General features: G+C 41.3%; 1 protein-coding gene and 1 pseudogene across 8 annotated transcripts in view; both read left to right on the plus strand.

Annotated features, from left to right (window-relative positions):
- The first annotated feature begins 817 nt into the window (after window positions 1–817).
- The window catches only part of NAT8 (N-acetyltransferase 8 (putative)), a 197,106-nt gene continuing 178,238 nt past the window's right edge, over window positions 818–19,685 (plus strand). The window contains exons 1-5 of one of the 8 annotated variants that reach the window (XR_010750372.1): window positions 838–908; window positions 3,315–3,474; window positions 4,350–4,475; window positions 6,006–6,181; window positions 8,769–11,058. Coding sequence is in view for 1 of the 8 variants with exons in the window: in XM_066377982.1 (XP_066234079.1) it covers window positions 1,233–1,303 (71 nt within the window). In the remaining 7 variants the exon portion in view is untranslated. The other 7 variants (XR_010750371.1, XR_010750370.1, XR_010750382.1 and 4 more) reach the window with 7 other exon arrangements.
- LOC136400785 (EKC/KEOPS complex subunit TPRKB-like) lies at window positions 3,334–6,988 on the plus strand (annotated as a pseudogene).

The following is a 19,685-nucleotide window of genomic DNA, read 5'->3' on the forward strand; positions in this document are numbered from 1 at the left end:
GCCATATGCAACCTTGGCAGTTTCAGAGGATGTGCTGTCTGAGCAAACCAGCTAGGGCTTGAAACATTCTGAATTAGGTTTTCTCCTATTTTATTTTTTTCGTTCTAGGAGTTCTTTATATAATCTACATACCAAACTTTTGCCAAACACTACATACCGTGTTCTAGTCACATGTTTCTTTTTGCAAGTCCTTAAATAGGCTAAGGCCTTATGTATCTTTAGTCTCTTTAAATTCCCTCTGTTGCCTGGAATGCTGTATTTAATTGAATAATACAGCCTTAAATTTAGGGGATTACTCCTCTCCTGGAGCTGACACACTCAGGATGATTTCATTAATGTACTCACGAGTCTCTTCTTCCCCAGAGCAAATCTCCGAGTGTGGTTCTCTGTAGCGGATCCTTTTATAAAGACCCAACTGAGAGCAAGGACACTGAGTCCTGCCTACCTCCCAAAAGAACTTGATTTCAACCTAGATACCCGTAGAAGTCATCCTGGCCAATATTTGCGCAGACATGAAGTGGGGACTTCCCGCCGAATCGCAACAAAGGTTAGGGGCAAGGCTAACACTTGCACTCAGACCTCAGCTTCCGATCCACGAATCCTTTCAGCTCCGCTCATGGAAGTGGTCTGAGGTAACGTAGGCTCTCCTTTGCGTCTGCTGACGGGCCTCAAGCTAAGGATCAGGTATCTGCAGAAGACAGGCTGGTGGACTGAGGTCCGGAACCTTCCCTCGCGGGGATCCGTAAAGTAGGTGCGGACTGCAGGACAGGGCGTCACTGCGATAGAGCTTCCGGAAGTTGAAGTCTTTGTTTCCGAGGGGAAGATCTTTCGGGTGGGCAAGGGTGAGAGGCGGTGACTCCTACCAGCGCTAGAGCAGCCGAGCCAGGCGGGAAGGAGGAGTGCTGGAGGTGGGTGAGCGGAGGAGCAGTATAGAACTTCTGTAACGGGTGTGTCAGGGAGGACGCCTGGCGTTCCCTCCGCTCTTGTTTATCCAGCGCCTCCGGAGGCCAGGCCCTGGGAGGGCAGCACGGAAGCCTCCCCTAGGACTTTATGCTCATGTCACGTTGTGATGGGCTAAGGAGCCCGTGTAATAGGGACCGCCCCTGGGCGCTGGGCGCTCTGGTAAATGGACTCATAGCGAGTTGGAGGGAGGCAAGAATCGAGTCAGGACAACTTCCTGCCGAGAGGGCAGAGTGTGAGAGAAAGTTTGGTGACTTGAAGCTGAGAAGCCCATGGCGGCCAAGGCCGGAGGAGCCGGGTCAGGCAGAGGTGTGCTTGGCAGCAGAAGAGGAGGAAGGCCCAGGTATCGGAATCTGGAACGCCTTAACGTAGAGTGGGGGCTCATAACCAGAGCGGCCCACGGGCAAGAGTTGGTTTACATTTTGAAAGATTCACTTTGCCGGGTAGAGGTTGGATGATCGGAGGGCAGGTATTGTGAGGCGACCACTCCTAGAAGGCCACAGCTGTAGATGAGAGACGGTGGTCTAGGTGGGTGCCAGTGGGTATAGGGGAGAAGTGGACTGGATAAAATGGTGTTTAAGAGGCAAACTTGACAAGACTGTATGGATTTAATGAAATGATTCTAAGTTTCTGGCCTAAGTGAGTGAATTAGATAAAACAACTCCTGTATGCCAGACACTTTTGATGTATTCTAAGGGTCCCTTTCCCCCAATGTGAAAACTAAAAGCACAAAAAGTTTTTTTCTTCCACGATTATATATACTGAATATATTATGTGTGATCTCTGAAGAGAACTCGGAACATAATCGCAAACATTTTTTGTAGAGGACAGTAAAAGATTGCCTATAACTCTACTACCCAAAATGACCATATTTTGGTTGTTTCCTTCACGTTTTTCTTTTTTGCCTATATCTTTTGAGTATATATTTTGAGTATATTCGTTACTTTCAGTATCTTTTTTCTTGATTGGATACTATTATGACAATAAGATTGAACTCGTATATGCTAGTACATTATTTATAGATTTTTTTCCCCCAGGTTGTAACATAAAACGTCAGATGTTTTTCCACCAAGTGTGGTATAACTTTTTTGTATACTGTATTTTCACTGGTTTGTTTTTTTGTTGACTGTGTATCTTCTTTTAAAACCACACAATTTATGCCACATTTTATGTTGTCTTTTCCACTCAGGTATTTTACACTTGATCTTAGCCAAAAGGCAGAGAAGCGATCAATCATATTTTAATTTAATGTTATTTCTTGCTGTTTTGACACATCTTTAATTACTTTAATAGACTACAGTTTTTTTTCTTCAAGACTTTATTAATACTTTTTTAGAAAAGAGAAAGAGGTAGGGAGAAACAAGGGGGAGGAGCAGAAAGCATCAATTCCTGTTTATGACTGGACCAGGCAAGCCCAGGCTTTTGAATTGGGAACCTCTGTGTTCTAGGTTGATGCTTTATCCACTGTGCCACCACAGGTCAGGCATTTAATAGACTACAGTTTTCAATGGTTGTTTAGGCACAAACTGTCCTCTGTTGTTAGATAATAGTTTTTCAATATTTTTCTGTTAGAATAAGGATATCTTATTACATAAATTCTCAATTTCTAATTGATTCCTGAGAAAGAGTTCTAGAAAGGGAACCATTGAAGTAGGTTGATTATATGAACCTATCAAATTACTTCACTCAAACTTATTAAGACCTTGATTGAAATTTTTTTAGAATTCAAATTTTTTCAGTGCTTTGTTTTTCCATCCAAGGTTATAGTTACGTCTCTCTAGTTATTTGAGTTGTCTCTTATGCTTCTTTTAAGTCTAGTATTATTGATTCTTTAATAGTCTGCACTCTCTGCTAAAATCCATGTGTGAAATACTGATTGTTGGGTAGTGCCATACCTTTTGTATAAAGTAATTTTCTTCCTTTATATGTGTGTGGAGGTTATGCTAAAATACAAGTAAAATGATGAGCTCAAAGATTAAAAAGGCTGAGTGGAAGTGCGGTTTCGTTAATACTGTAGGTAAACTGTGGTCTAAGAATTTCTGGTGTTTTCCCAGTTGTGCACAGGGAAGCTGCTCCTCAGAGGTGTCTCTGAGCTCGCCTCATCTGTCCAGCCGGGGATCAGGCAGCAAACTTGATCCTTCGCCAAGGAGAGGAAGCTACAGAAAGCTCAGCAGTGTTAGAAAGATAATATCTCATGAAGCTACCTAATGTGCTTTGAGGATAAATTTTTCTAGATTACATTTCTGTCATGCCAGTATTAAAGTTATTTTCATTTATTTGTTAACAGGGATGTTTTGTTATAAACCGTAGTGTTAACCAAGAGAAGTGTTTAAGTTTTTGGTTGTGTGCCTTAGAATCCTGCTTACCTATGAAATGCAGTCAACACATCAGCTGGACCTCTTTCCAGGATGCAGGGTGACTGTTCCGTTATTTAAAGATGTGAAAAATGCTGGCATCTCGAAGTGAAAGGCCATGGAAGGTTCTATTGATGGTTCATTAATAAACCCTACAATGGTAAGTACTATTGATGAGAGATTTGGGACATTTCAGAACATGTTAGTTTTTCATGAGGTTATTTTTCACAAGGTTTGCCTAAAATCGTCACCTTCAAGTACAAAGTTTTTGTCTAAGCTGTGGAGTGGAGTCAGATTTGAGCAGCCTTGAATTAAACTGAATAGAAGCTGAAGGGTCAGGCCCCTACGGTAGGAAATAGGAAAGGTACTGGCCTGGCTTCAGAATGACAGGTGCCCATCTTTGCAAAGAAGGCATTGCATGGTGCGGAGAGCACACACTGTGGAGTCAGCTTACACAGACTTCATCTCCACTCTGCTGATTATTATGACTTTGCCCAGATAGTATCTGACCTTTATATAGTGTTTACTCTGTTCCTGGCATCGTCCTAAGGGCTTTAGATGTACTGATCACCTAAATCCAGGGAGTGTGTGCTGATTACCTGCATCTGACAGATGAAACACTAAGGAATTTGCCCGAGTTCTCTTGTTGGTGAGTGTCAGAGCTGGCATTCATACCCAGAGATCCGTCACCTTCATTTCCTCATCCACTGCTGATGAATAAGAATACAGATTTCATAGGGTTGGTTTAAGATTTTAAAAAGACATTGCAAGTATGAAATGTTTAGAATATAATCTTTCTGATAATATTATCCCTTGACAAATGTTATATTTAAATTTTTAACTGTTTAAGAGTTTTGAAGCTTTAAAATTCTATGATTTTCCGAAACTCAGGTGTTGCAATCTGTTTTGAAAGTATAGTTTATAGGAATTGTGATGAGGTAAAACAGCCTGACCACGGAGTTACCATCGAATGGGGTGTGCATCTGCAGAGTACCCCAGATTCTGTGTGTAATTAATTCTCTTTGTTCTCTTCAGTAGATCATCGATCCATTTCAGATACTTGTGGCAACAAACAAAGCAGTTCATCTCTACAAACTAGGAAAAATGAAGACGAGAACTCTACCTACTGAAATTATTTTCAACCTGTCCCCAAATAACAATGTAATTAATATGGATTTTACTCATTTTGCTTTTCTTGACCTTGTCATAATAAGGCATGAGTTCTTCAGCGTTGAGTTGGTGGCTAAATTCCCATAAGCCTATTGTTAATAACAAAACAGAATAATAGTGAAGAGAGGTTGGACAGAGAGTTGAAGTTTAGCACTGCCTTTTACTAGAAAAATAAGCTTTGGAGTCTCTACACGTATGATAAAAGTTTCACTAAGTGAAGTGTGGATAATTTTATGTACATAGGAACAGAAAGATTCCTCTAAATCAGGGGTCTCAAACTCGCGGCCCGCGGGCCGCATGCAGCCCGGATTGTGCTTGTTGTACTGATTTTTTTTGTTTTCAACTGCAGTGAGAAAAATGTTGCGTAACAGTTGCCTTTTGTAGACCTAGTGCGGCCCGCCGAACGACTGTGATCTTGCTCTGTGGTCCACATGCTGAGTTGAGTTTGAGACCCCTGCTCTAAATAATACTGAAATCAAACTGATAAAACAGTAGGTGTGGATATTTCTGTGCTGTGATATGCATCCTTTAATCTCTTTAAGGATAGAATCCACATCTTTTCCGTATAACGGATTCCTGCCTGGTACATAGAACAGCCCTTATCACATGCTTATTCACATACTCAGTGCACAAGAAGTTTGTGATTGAGATACTGATAGTAATGAGGTATTGAGCTAAAGACAGTTCTTTTGTGGCGTATGAAAATAAAAAAATAAACTTTGCTGATAAAGTTTTAATATTTCTACTCTACTCTTATTCACACCATTAGGTACAGATATCATCAAAAGAAAAAATTGGAAATGTGTAGTACGATTTAAAATATAGATATTTGAAATAGTTACAAAATGCATGATAATAGAATACTTCAGGTCCTGGAGGAAAAAAATACCAAATAGCTACTGTTTTGTTTTGTTTTTTATATCATTTGAAATAAACTAATAAATATCTATTGAGTTTGTTCCCATTTCACTTACAATGTCAGAAAGAGAAGAAACAAGTGTATTTCTGAGATAGGCAGATGAACAAGATAGAAGTTCAGTTGATAATGATAAATGGTTAATGGGAATAATAATTACATCTCTGGGAACAGTGAAGAACAACTGATTCTGTAAGGAGGGTGCTGTGGGGAGTGACATTTGAACTGGACTTTGAAGAATGAGGACACTCCAGGCAGAGAACAGAGTGTGAGCAGAGGCAGAGAAGTGTGAAAAGGTGATGGGATCTCCAAATAGTCCTGACTGGCTGGGACTCGGGAGTACGTGGCTGAGGGTGCTCTGTGGCCAGAGGCAGGGGTTGTTTGTGTGCCATGCTGGAAGTCTGAGCTTGACTCCATAGGAATGAGGTGCCCCTTAGAGCAGAGTGCTCTAGAGGGGAACTGGTGGATGTTAGGAAGGAGTCGTAAGATATAAACGGTAGGCAGAGACCCTTGGGATATGAAAATAAGAACCCCAGCAGGGAAGACAGCAAATGGGAAGGTGCTTCTGAAATAAAACTACTGATTTTTGTCTTTTGTTTCCCTAGATTTAATGAGCTTTGAAAACAATTGGTATCTCAGCAAATGACACCTCAATTCTGATTGTATACATTGATGATGGAAAAAAACAAATACATCAAGTAGACCTGATATCTCAAGTAGAGGGTCATCCAGTTTCTCTGAAAAGTCTTCTGGAAATAAGAAATATTATAGTTGCAATAAGGTTAGTAAGGCCACATTTGTAGAGTGTGATAGATGATGCTGTTGCTCACCAATGCTGCTATTTTTTTTTTTTAACTTTTAGGAAAGATTAATGTAATAAAAATTATTTCATAAATAATATCACATACACAAAATTGGAAGATGCAGGCTTATGTGGAGGGGATTGGGATAAATGTTGATGGACAGACATTTTGGGTATTGTCTTGGAGAATTATTTGTACACCTGAAACCTGTATGGTTTTGTTATCCACTGTCACCTCAGTAAACATAAAAAAGGAAAAAACTTATTTGATAAAAAGCATTCTCTAAGAATGAACTGAGAATTAAATATCAAGCTTATAGAGTACATGTGTAATATAAATAAATGAAGTATGAAGTTAATGTCTAGATGCATGCTTTTAAAACAGGTACAGATTTGATTTCTTTGTTTGGAGAGTTACCACCATAACTGCAATTTAAAGGGCACTTTTGACCTAAGTGACCAATTGCCATCTACTGTGCATTATTTTCATCACGTTTGTTATTTCATGCCATTATCGCAATAATTGAATGATATTAAATTTCACTTACATATGTTTGTATAATAAAACTTAGTAGTGCATGGATAATTAGCATATTTTATCTTTTTATAGATATATAAACTTCACAAGAAGAAAATATTGGGACAATATTGGATGGTGTCATTTGTAGAATGTCAACTAAAGATGTTTTGTGAAATGACAAATAGTAAAATTTTGTAGCATTTATAAAAAACTGATTTTTTTCTGATTATAAAGTGTATATATGTTCATCATAGAAAAATTTCTAACACAAAATGCCATAAAAAATAGAAAAAACGTTCATATACTACCTGTACATAGGTTTGTTTTTTTTCAGAGACAGAGATCAGAGAGAGGGATAGACAGGGACAGACAGACAGGAATGGAGAGATGAGAAGCATCAGTCATTAGTTTTTCATTGAGCATTGCAACATCTTTGTTGTTCATTGATTGCTTTCTCATATGTGCCTTGACTGCGGGCCTTCAGCAGACCAGGTAACCCCTTGATCGAGCCAGCGACCTTGGGTCCAAGCTGGTGAGCTTTTGCTCAAACCAGATGAGCCCGCGCTCAAGCTGGCGACTTCGGGGTCTCGAACCTGGTTCCTCGGCATCCCAGTCAAATGCTCTATCCACTGCGCCACCGCCTGCTCAGGCTGTTCATAGTTTTAAACATAATCACTGTTAATATTATTTGTTATTTTACTTCTAGTCTATTTCTATTAAATTATATTTTGCTTTTATATAATTGGAATAGTAATTACAAACATTTACTAGATGTCTAGACGGTGCTAGGTTTTGCCTTAGTGATTTTCCATGCACCAGCTCATATCCCTGCCCTTAGTTCAGATACTCCAGCATCCCTCTTCCAAAGCCTCCTGGTTCTGTTTTACATGCAAGAACTAATTTCATCTTATAACTCATTAGGGAATAGATACTGTTAATACCCGAATTTTGCACACAGCCACTAAAATAACAGTAACTTGCTCAAGGACTTAACTGCTAGTGTCAAATCCTGTTTGCCGAATGCTTTGGGGTTTTTTCTCACTTTGTTTTCATTGTGTCAATCAAGGTGAACTAGGTTAGGGTTGAGCAAACCTTTTTATGAAGGACTGGGTGTGCTCTGTGTGGTCTGTTTTGCATTTACTCATCTCTTGCTGTTGTAGTGCAGAAGCATCCACACAATGCGTAAATGATGAGTGTCAGGAATGACCCAAGGGCCATGATGTGTGAAGTTCTGGGGTTGATTAGGCTACAGTCCTGGACCCTGAAGCTGACTGACTTCATGTGACAAAAGTTTGTCTTGCTCACTCTCCAGTGCCAGTGTGAATCAGTGGGAAGATTCATTGCTGTGACTCAGGGACCCAGTCTGCTCAAGGCTTCTGTGCAATATGTGCTCCATGTTGTTTTGTTTTGGAGCTGGGAAGGTGACAGATGGGAGATTCTGTTTTCTACATTTTAGGAAAGAAGATAAAGGTAGAGGCAGAGGGGAATGAAATGATAGATATTCCTGAGCAGAGCCTGCCTGCCGACTTCACCTGCCCACAGGCTTTTTCATCCTCTCATAGTGGCCAGATGTACTCTCCCCATGAGCTCTAAGGAGGGAGTTGTTGTGTTTTGCCTTTTTTTATTTTCTTGAATTTATCAGGGTGACGTTGGTTCACAAAACCATACAGGTTTGAAGTGTACAATTCAATAAAACATCTCCACATGCATCTGCACCCATTGCCCAAGGGAATGTCCTGTCCCCATTTATCCCAGCTGTGCCCATGTGCACCTGCCCCCACCCATTTCCCTCCTGCTATCACCACACTATCGTCTATGTCTATGCATTATTTAGATATTGTTTTTTTGCTTGGTATCTTCATATTTCATCCAGCCCCCCCCCCAACCACCTTCCCTCTGACAGCTCTCATTCTAAGTAATCATGCCTCAGTTTCTATTTTGTTGGTAAGTTCATTAGATTGTTCGTTCCACATATGCTGAGATTGTATGGTATTTGTTCTTCTGTGCCTGGCTTATTTCACTTAATATAATACTCTCCTGTCACAGGGACAACAAGTTACTTGGAGACCAGAGCACATGCTCCAGGGGCGGAGGGGAAACAACAGCCCCGGTCAGCAGAATGAAGGACGGAAGTCCAATCCCTAGCCTTACTCAGATATATATTAGCCAGTACAAATAACTCTTGGAAAGAGCAGAAGTTTTCAGGGTGTGAAGTAAAGGACAAGCAACATGCTGGCTTCTAATCTTTTTTCTGAGAGCCTAAACGTTTTCTATTAGTGAATCTTATCCTGTTTCCAGCACGCACTGCTTTCAAGTAGTATTTCATTGTTTAAACATATGACAGCCTTGTTATCCACTCTCCTTACTGATGGGTACTTTGGTGGTTGTAAATAATGCTGCAGTAAACATAGGGGTGCGTATGTTCCTTGGAATTAGTACTGCAGTTTTCTCCACATACATTCCCTAAGTGGGATTGATGAATGAAAAAACAGTTCCATTTTTATTTTTTGAAGAAACTTCATAGTGCTTTTTATAGTGGCTGCATCAGTCTAAATTCCCACTAACAGTGTGTGAGAATGTTTTCTCCATATCCTCCTCAGCACTTGTTTGTTGATTTATTGATGACAGCCATTCTGACAGGCATTAGATGCTATCTAATTGAGGTTTTAATTAGCATCTCTGATGATTACTGATGTTGAGCATTTTCTCATAGGCCAGTTGGCCACCTGTATGTGCTCTTTGGAGAAGTATCTCTTAGGTCCTTGGCCCATTAATTGAGTTGTTTGTCTTCTTACTGTTGACTTATATGTTTTTTATGTATTTTAGACACTAACCCGTTATCATATGTATTATTGGCAAATATATTCTCCCATTCAGTGGGTTCCCTGTCTATTTTATTTATGGTTTCTTTTGCTGTGCAAGAGCTTTCTAGTCTGATGTAGTTCCATTTGTTTATTTTTTCCTGTTTTTCTTCTCCAAGGAGATATATTGGCAAAAATATTACAATGAGGAATATCTGAAATTTTACTGCGTATGTTTTCTTCTTGGACTAAATTGAAATCTTAAATTCATTTTGAGTATATTCTTGTGTATGGTATGAGTTGGTAGTCTAATTTCTTATTTTGTTTTCGTTTTACATGTATCTGTTCAATTTTCCTAACACCATTGATTAAAGATACTTTCTTTACCCATTGTACGTTTTTGCCTGGTGTGTCAAATATTAATAGGCCGTAAAGACTTGGCTTTATTTCTGTGCTCTCTATTCTGTTCCAGTGATTTAAATGCCAGTTCTTGTGTCAATACCATGCTGTTTGGAACTCTAGGCGTTTTCATATAATTTAATAACAAGTAATATGATACCTCCAACATTGTTCTTAATATTGCTGAGAATATTTGAGATCTGTTGTGGTCTCATAAATTTTTTGGAATATTTGTTCTGGATTTGTGAGATACGCCTTTGCTATTTATAACAGGAATTATGTTGAAGCTGTACATTACTTTGTGTAGTATGGGCATTACTATGTTAATTTTGCTATTCATGAACACAGTATATGCTTCCACTTATTTGTCTCCTCTTCAGTTTATTTCCTGAGCATCTTATGATTTTCCATGTACACGCCTTTTACCTCATTGGTTAAATTTATTCCTAGGTACCGTATTTTTTGTTATTGTTGTGATTGCAATAGTAAATGGGATTGTTTTCTTAGTTCTCTTTCTGATAGTTCATTATTGGTGTATAAAAATGCCACCAATTTCTAAATATTAGTTTTGTACTCTGTACTGTGCCAAATTTATTTATTATATCTACTTTTCTGGTAGAGTCTTCAGGGTTTTCTGTGTACAATATAATGCCCTGTGGAAATGATGACAGTTTTACTTTCTCCTTTTCGGTAGGATGCCTTTTATTCCTCTTGTCAGATCCCTGTGGCTACGACTTCCAGGGCTATGTTCAATAAGATGGTGAATGCGGACATCCTTGTATTTTTTCTGATCTTAAGAGAATTGCTCTTAGTTTTTTCCCATTGAGTATGAGGGTGGCTCGGGTTTCTTATATATGTCCTTTATTAAGCTATGATTCCTCTAAGCTCTCACTTTGCTCAGAGTGTTTATCATAAGTGGGTGCTGGGTTTTACCAAATGCTTTTTCTGACTCTCTTGATAAGACCATGTGATTTTTATCCTTTGTTTTGTCTATGTGATATATCATGTTTATTGATTTGCAAATATTGTACCAACCTTGAATCACCACAATAAATTTTAGTAGATTATGGTGTCTGAAGTTTTTAATATATTTCTGGATCCAGTTTGCTCTTATTTTGTTAAGAATTTTAGCATCTGCCTGACCAGTGGTGCAGTGGATAAGGCATGTCGGACTGGGATGCAGAAGACCCAGGTTCAAAATCCTGAGGTCACCGCTTGAGTGCGGGGTGATTGGGCTTGAGTGTGGGGTCGCTGTCTTGAGATGGGTAATAGACATGATTCATGGTCACTGGCTGGAGGCCAAAGGTCACTGGCTTGAAGTCCACAGGCACTGGCTTGAGCCCAGGATCACTGGCTGAACAAGGTGTCAATCGCTCTGCACAGTAGCTCTTGACATGCTTTCTTCTTGCTGTTCCCCACTGGTTATTTTGATGCAAATGTAGTATGATGTGCGTCGAAGTGCGGCTTTATATTTGACCATTTCATCGATGCATTTATCATTGCATATTAGACACACTGCAGAACGTGCTCTCTCCACAAAGGTGAATTTCTCTGTCCATTCCTGCTGAAAAGTACTATACTTCTCATCTTTTTTTCTTTTAGCCATCTTCTTTGTCAAAAGGGTTTTTGCAATTCGCTAGCTGACTACTTGATTAAAAGGAGGAAAGTTTACTTCCTGACCTCACAACGACTCATGTATGTTATGCATTATCCAATAAAATTTGGTGTTGTCCCGGAGGACAGCTGTGATTGTCTCCAGCCACCCTCAACGATGAACATGAGCGGTAGGAAATGATGGATCGTAATACATGATAATGTTGTATAGTTTTAATGTTACTATTTTTTTTATTAAAGATTTGTCTGCGAGACAGATGCAGCCATCAAAAGAGCCACAACTGGCTCGGGAGCCATAGGTTCCTGACACCTGCTCTAGGCAGCAACCTTAAAATGACAGCAATGATCCTGTGCTCAAGCTGGCAACCCAGGTCTCAGGCTGGCATGTCGATGCTCAAGCTGGCAGCCTACGCTCAAGCCATCGAGCCCTTCCTGTTGCTAGCAACCTCAGGTTTCTGATCTTGGACCCTCAGTTTGCCAGCTGATGCTCAATGCACTGCAACTGCATGGGTCAGGCTTTTTTCTGATTTTTATTATGTTTTTCCTTCAACTTAACCTGGGCTCTGTTGGTTGTTCTTTTTCTAGTTCCTTTAAGTATAAACTTAGATTGTATTTTGGAGATTTTTCTTCTTGAGGTAGGCTTGTAATGCTATGAACTTCCCTCTCAGGACTGCTTTTGCTCTCTCCCATATATTTTGGATGGTTGTGTGTTTATTTTAATTTGTCTCCAGGTGACTTTTGATTTCTTTTATCTCATTAACCAAATTTTGTTTAATAACATGTTATTTCATCACTGTGTGTTTGAATGTCATGTTTTTATTGTAATTGATATCTAGTTTTATACACGACATTGTGGTCAGAGAAGAGGCTTGATACAATTTTTATACATTTTCTTTATTTTTTTTTTGGATTTTTCTTTTTTTTTTTTTTCTTCATTTTTCTGAAGCTGGAAACAGGGAGAGACAGTCAGACAGACTCCCGCATGCGCCCGACCGGGATCCACCCGGCACACCCACCAAGGGCCACGCTCTGCCCACCAGGGGGCGATGCTCTGCCCATCCTGGGCATCGCCATGTTGCGACCAGAGCCACTCTAGCGCCTGAGGCAGAGGCCACAGAGCCATCCCCATCGCCCGGGCCATCTTTGCTCCAATGGAGCCTTGGCTGCGGGATGGGAAGAGAGAGACAGAGAGGAAAGCGCGGTGGAGGGGTGGAGAAGCAAATGGGCACTTCTCCTGTGTGCCCTGGCCGGGAATCGAACCTGGGTCCTCCGCACGCTAGGCCGATGCTCTACCGCTGAGCCAACTGGCCAGGGCTTTGGATTTTTCTGAAGCTGGAAATGGGGAGGCAGTCAGACAGACTCCCGCAGGTGCCCGACCGGGATCCACCCGTCACGCCCAGCAGAGGGCCATGCTCTGCCCATCGGGGGCGTAGCTCTGTCATGACCAGAGCCACTCTAGCGCCTGGGGCAGAGGCCAAGGAGCCATCCCCAGCGCCCGGGCAATCTTTTGCTCTAATGGAGCCTCGGCTGTGGGAGGGGAAGAGAGAGAAAGGAGAGGGGGAGGGGTGAAGAAGCAGGTGGCGCCTCTCCTGTGTGACCTGGCTGGGAATCGAACCCGGGACTTCCGCATGCCAGTTCGACGCTCTACCACTGAGCCAACCGGCCAGGGCCGATTTTTATACATTTTCTAATGCATATTTTATTGATTTTAGAGAGAGAAAGCGGGAGAGTAGGAGAGAGATAGTAACAATATGTTTCTGTGTGTACCCTGACCAGGAATTGAACTGGCAACTTCTATACTTCAGAAAAATGCTCCAACCACCCGAGCTATGCGACTAAGGCTTATTTCAATATTCTTGAATTAATTAAAACTTATTCTGTGTCCTTCCCTGGCCAGTTGGCTCAGTGGATAGAATGTTGGCCTGGTGTGTGGATTTCCCAGGTTCAATACCTGGTCAGGGCACACATAAGAAGCGACCTTCTGCTTCTCTTCACTTCCCTCCCCCCTTCTCTCTCTTTCCCTCTTGGAGCTGGTGGCTCTATTGCTTTGAGTTTAACCTGAGGCATTAGGGATAGCTCATTGATTTGAGCGTAGCCTTGGTATACGGTGTGCTGGGTGGATCGTGGTCAGGGTGCATGTGGGATTCAATCTCTTTATCTCCTCTCCTCTCTCTTAAAATAAAAGGCTTATTTTGTGTGCTAACATGTCATCTGTCTTTGAGTATGCTTCATGTGCACTTGAGAAGAATGTATGTTCTGCTGCTTTGGTGTGAAATGTTCTGTAAAGATCAATTAAATCCATCTGATCCAGTGCGTCATTTAAGGTCAATGTTGCATTGTTGATTGTTTTGTCTGGAAGATCTAGCCATTGAATTCATTGGAGTGCTAAAATCCCCTGTTATGATTCTAATGTTGTCTGTCTGTCACTTAATTTCCACTAAGATTTTCTTTGTATATTTAGATGCTCCTGTGTTGGGTTACGTATGTTTACAAGGGTTATATCCTCTTGTTGGATAAATCCCTTTAGTATTATGTAGTGTCCTTCTTTGTACCTTGTTGCAACCTTTGTTTTGAAGTCTATTTTGTAGGGATACAAGCACTGCTATGCCAGCTTTTATTTTTTTCCATTTTCATGGAATATTCTTTTGCATCACTTCACTTTCAGTCTGTGTATATCTTCTTAGTTGGGTTTCTTGTAGACAGTATACACATGGGTCATGTTTTCTTACCCATTCAGCTACCCTGTGTCTTTTAATTGAATGATTTAATTCACTTGCATTAATGCTTATTATTATTATTTTTTTGTATTTTCCAAAGTGAGAAGCAGAGGGGGAATCAGTCTTGCATGCCCACCAGGGAGCGATGCTCGGCTCCTCTGGGGCCTTGCTCTGCTGCTATGGGAGCCATTCTAACACCTGAAGTGGAGTCCGTGGAGCTATAGTCAGCGCGGGGGCTAACTCTGCTACAGTGGAGCTTTGGCTGCAGGCGGGGAAGAGAGAGATAGAGAGGAAGTAGAGGGGGAAGGGTGGAGAAGCAGATGGGTGCTTCTCCAGTGTGCCCTAGCTGGGAAACGAACTAGGAACATCCACACGCTGGGCTGACGTTCTAGCGCTGAGCCGACCAACAAGGGCCTAGCTTAATAGTTATTATTAATATTTACTGCTGTTTTATTCTTTATATTTATATATATATGTTCCTCTTTGTTATTGTTGTTGTTGTTCTTCTTCTTATTCTTCTCTTTTTCTCCTACTTCTTCATCTTCTTCCTCTTCTTCATCTTCCTCCTCCTCCTCCTCCTCCTCCTCTTCTGCTGTAAGCAGATCCTTTAACATTTCCTGCAGTGCTACTTTGGTGGTAATGAACTATGTAAGCTTCTTGAGGTTATTTGGCTTGGGAAGCTCCTTATTTGGCCTCCAATTTAAAATGATAGCCTTGTTGGAAAGAGTGGTCTTTGTTATAGGTACTTGATTTTCATCGCTTTGACTATTTTTTGCCAATCCCTTCAGGTATGAAGAGTTTGTTTCTGTTGAGAAATCACCAGACAGACTTATGAGAGCTCCACTGTAGGTAACTAACTTTGTCCTTCTTGCTGCTTCTATGATTCTCTTTGTCTTTATCCTTTGCCATTGCAATTATGATGTGTTTATTTTTATTTTTGGGGTAAGGAGTAGGGAGATAGTGAAGTTGACTGTTGCAATTGCCCCAAATGAAATCCACCCAGCAACCCCACCTGGAGTCACTGCTCAAGTACTGAGCTATTTGAGGCTGACGAGCTGTGACTAACTGAACTATCCTCAGCGCCTTGGGCCATGCTCGCACCTATTGAGCCACTGGCTGCCAGAGGGGAAGAAGGAGAGAAGGGGAAGAGGGAGAGGGGAGAAGCAGATGGTCTTTCTCCTGTATGCCCTGACCAGGAATTGAACCTGGGACATCTATACAGCAGGCCAACACTCTATTCATTGAGCCTCTGACCTGGGCCTCTGAAGTGTGGGTCTCTTTATTCATCTTTATTTATTTTTTATTGATTTATTTTTTAGTGAAAGGAGGGGAGATAGATAAACTCGCACATGTACCCCAACTGAGATCTACCGGCAACCCATGTCTGGGGCTGATGCTTAAACCAACCAAGCTATCCTCATTGCCTGAGGCTAGCGATCGGAACAACTGAGCTATCTTCAGCACCCAGGGACAACTCTCAAAGCGATTGAGCTACTGGCTCTGAGGGGGAAGAGAGAGAGAAAGGGAAGAGAGAGGGGAAGAGATGCAGATTGTCGCTTCTCATGTGTGCCCAAACTGAGAAGCGAACTATAATGCCTGGACTTGGACCAACACTTTATTCACTGAGCCAACAGCCAAGGCCTTTACATTTTTGTTAATTGCAATTCTGTGTTTCCTGAATTTGTGTGACGTTTTCCTACACCAGGTTAAGTAAGATTACAGTCATTATTTCTTCAAACAGATTTTGATCCCCTCTTCATTCTTTTTCTGGTACTGCCATGGTATGGATGTTATTACACTTATTACATTTGATGATGTTATAAAGATCCCTTTGACGTTCTTTAATGTTTTTCTTTACTTTCTTTTGTGTGTGTGTGTGTGTGTGTGTGTGTGTGTGTGTGTGTGTGACAGAGACAGAGAGAGGGACAGATAGGGACATACAGACAGGAAGAGATAGATGAGAAACATCAATTCTTCGTTGGAGCACCATAGTTGTTCATTAATTACTTTCTCATATGTGCCTTCACGGGGGGTGGGGAAGCAGATCAAGTGACCCCTTGCTCAAGCCAGCGGCCTTGGGCTCAAGCTGGTGAGCCTTGCTCAAACCAGATAAGCCCACGCTCAAGTCGGTGACCTCTGCGTTTCGAATCAGGATACTCCATGTCCCAATCCGATGCTGTATCCACTGTGCCACCGCCTGGTCAGGCAGACTTTCTTTGTTTTAATTTTTTTTTTTTTTTGGATGCTCTGCTAGGGTGCTTACTGTCATCTTGTCGATAAATAGCTGATTCAATTCTCTGCTTCATCTAACCTGCTACTGATTCCTTCTAGTGTATTTTTTGTTTCAGATCCTGTGTTCTTTATTTCTGATTGGCTTCTTTTTATGTTTTTTTATGTCCTTTTTAAGATTTAGTGTTTCTTTGTTTAAGTTCTCACTGAGATCACCTATTCTTCCCCTGAGGTCTTTGAGCATCCTTATAACTACTCTTTTAAGCCCTACTTCTGATATTTTGATTAGTTCTATTTTATTTAATTCTTTTTCTCAGGATTTCTCTTGTTCTTTTATGTGAGGTATGTTTTTTTGTCTCCCTATTTTGTCTCTGTGTATTAGGTAGAGCAGCTATGGCTCCCAGACTTGTTATGATGGGTTTATGAAGTTGATGTCTTGGTGGGCTCAGTGGTGCTGTCTTCTGATCACCTGAGCACATTGTTCCAGGAATGTTTCTTGTGGGTTTTGTGCACGTGCTGTTGTAATTTAGTCTTGAATGCTTTTGGCCATGTCTTGGGAGGAATTAACCCTTTAGGCTGTCTAATAATAAGGATAAACCTAAATCACTGTGTTGGGTCCCTGTGCCGGGACTGCCCCCCGAGGCAGAGTTGTTCCCAGCAGAGAATGGTGCTTGCCAGTAGTAGATCAGTAGTAGAGCATCTGCCCAGCATATGGATGTCGTGGGTTTAATGGAGAAGCTACCATCTGCTTCTTCACCCATCCCCCTATTCTCTCTCTCCCCTTTCCATCTCCCTCCTGCAGCCATGGCTTGATGGGTTAGAGGGATTTGCCAACTCTGTTCTCAAGATGGCACCGTGGCTTCAGCCTTAGGCACTAAAAATAGCTTGGTTGCTAAGCAATGGAACAACGCCCTTCTTGGTCAAATCATTGGCAACAGACAGGGTTACAGGGTGAGTCCTGGTTAGAGTGCATGCTGGAGTCTCTCTCTGCCTCCCCTGCTCTCACTTAATTTAAAAAAAAATTAAAAAATAGTAGTGAAACATATTCATCAATAAATGGTGGTATACATATGTTGGATTTTAAGTAATTTTCTGGCAGGACCTACACCATGGCAAATGAAGTGACTCTAAGGGAGAACGGAAATTAGTGGTTGGGAACTTCAGGTAAAGGGTAAATTTTTACTGAATACCCTCTGGCAGCTTTGTAAAATTCTATCATGTGAATCTATTACCTTTGAAGTTCAACTAACTGAGTTTAGACCGCAGCTCCCCCAATAGCTAACTCTTAATCTTGGGCAAACCCTTGACACTCTTCAAGCCTATCTCCTTATCTGTGAAATGGGATGAGTATGTTAGCTTGATGCTGCGTGGCACAGAATAAACTCTTGATAAATGTAAATTACTGGTAGAAACAACTAAATGTCTGTCAACTGATGAATGGATAAAGTGGTAGATCAATTCAACAGAATATACAGTCATAGAAAGTACAGTACTGACACATGCTATAACATGGGTAACTTTTCTACATGGTAATTGAAAGAAGCCAGACAAAATGGTCACACATTGTATTCCTTCATATATATAAATATGAAATCTCCAGAAAAGACATATCCATCTAGACAGACAGCGGATAAGTTGTCGCCAGAGGCTGGAAGGAGAAAGAAGTATAGTGAGAGCTAATGGTTAAGGGGCTTTCTTTCTGGGCTGATGGAAACATTATGGGTTAGATCAGGAATAGTCAACGTTTTTATACCTACCGCCCACTTTTGTATCTCCGTTAGTAGTAAAATTTTCTAACCACCCCTGGTTCCACAGTAATGACAATTTATAAAGTAAGGAAGTAACTTTATAAAATTTATAAAGCAGAGTTACAGCAAGTTAAAGCATATCATAATAATTACTTACCAAGTACTTTATGTCGGATTTTTGCTAAGTTTGGGAGAAAAAATTTTTATAAAACAACTTATTATAGTTAAATCTATCTTTTTATTTATACTTTGGTTGCTTTGCTGCCGCACACCATGAAAGCTGAAACGCCCAAAGGTGGGCGGTAGGGACCAGGTTGACTAACACTGGGTTAGATAATGGTGATGTTTGCACAAGCTTGTGAATGTACTAAATGTCACTGAAGGCACAGTTAAAAATGAATTTTATATTATGTAAATTATATATCAATTAAAATATTTTAAATGCAAATTACCCACATTCATTTGGTGATGATTTTCATCTATACCCTTTCCTATTCCATTCCTTTTCATGCCCCACCCCCACTATTGCTCACACTAACTTCCTCCTGCCACCTGGCAGAGGCCTCCCAAGGAGGGTATCAGATCTGACACCTGCAGCCTATGGCAGAACAAGTGGAGACCCAGTGTACATTTATGCCTATTGCTTTTCCCAGGTGGAAATGGATGCTTCTAGCAGATATTTATGTGGACTTCAGTTGATGGGGGAATTTAGACAAGGTGGCACATGCAGCCCGGGTCAGGGTAGTGGCCCTGTCTGCCTCTCAAGTTAATATCTAGACATCTCCTAAACGTTGATCTCATGCACCAACAACTTCTGGATGCTGTGCTCTGAAAGTCCGATTGGACACCTACAGGAACTAGTAAATACTAAGGACTTTGGAGACTGGCCTCAAATTGAGGCTTGCTTCCACCACATGCAATGTGACCTAAGCCCATTGCTGACCCGCATGAGTAAAGAGACGCAGTGATGCTGGCCATGCGTGTTGTGAGGGTAGCTGAAGGAGTGCATTAGAGGGCCTGCTGCGTAGGTGCTGAGTAAATGGTGATTGTGATCCCAACCCTGTTTGGGTGGGCCTCCTACTGCTGCAGCAGTTCCCCTGCCTAGGTCCCCGACCTTAGTCACTGGCCCCCAGGTTACTGTAGGTAGATTCCCCTGATTTGTACTCACCTTCCCCAATGACAATCACATGGATAAGGTAACCCAAACCTTTTGGAAATGTGTCCTGTTTTCTGAGATAATTGTCTGGTGCTAATGAATCATAAGTCCCGCCTTCACGAGACACCTTTTACCCTTCTCCTGGTCGCCTTGGACTCTTTCTATGCCGTCTTCAACTCTGTCCAGCGTTTATCCTTTTACACCTAACCTCATCCCCTGCTTCATCTGACACATTACCCCCCTCGCTTGCTTCTCCATAAACTGGTAACTTATCTCTCTTTTGGACTTCGGCCATGGAT

The sequence above is a fragment of the Saccopteryx leptura genome, chromosome 3 (assembly GCF_036850995.1).
Source record: "Saccopteryx leptura isolate mSacLep1 chromosome 3, mSacLep1_pri_phased_curated, whole genome shotgun sequence".
NCBI lineage: Eukaryota > Metazoa > Chordata > Mammalia > Chiroptera > Emballonuridae > Saccopteryx > Saccopteryx leptura.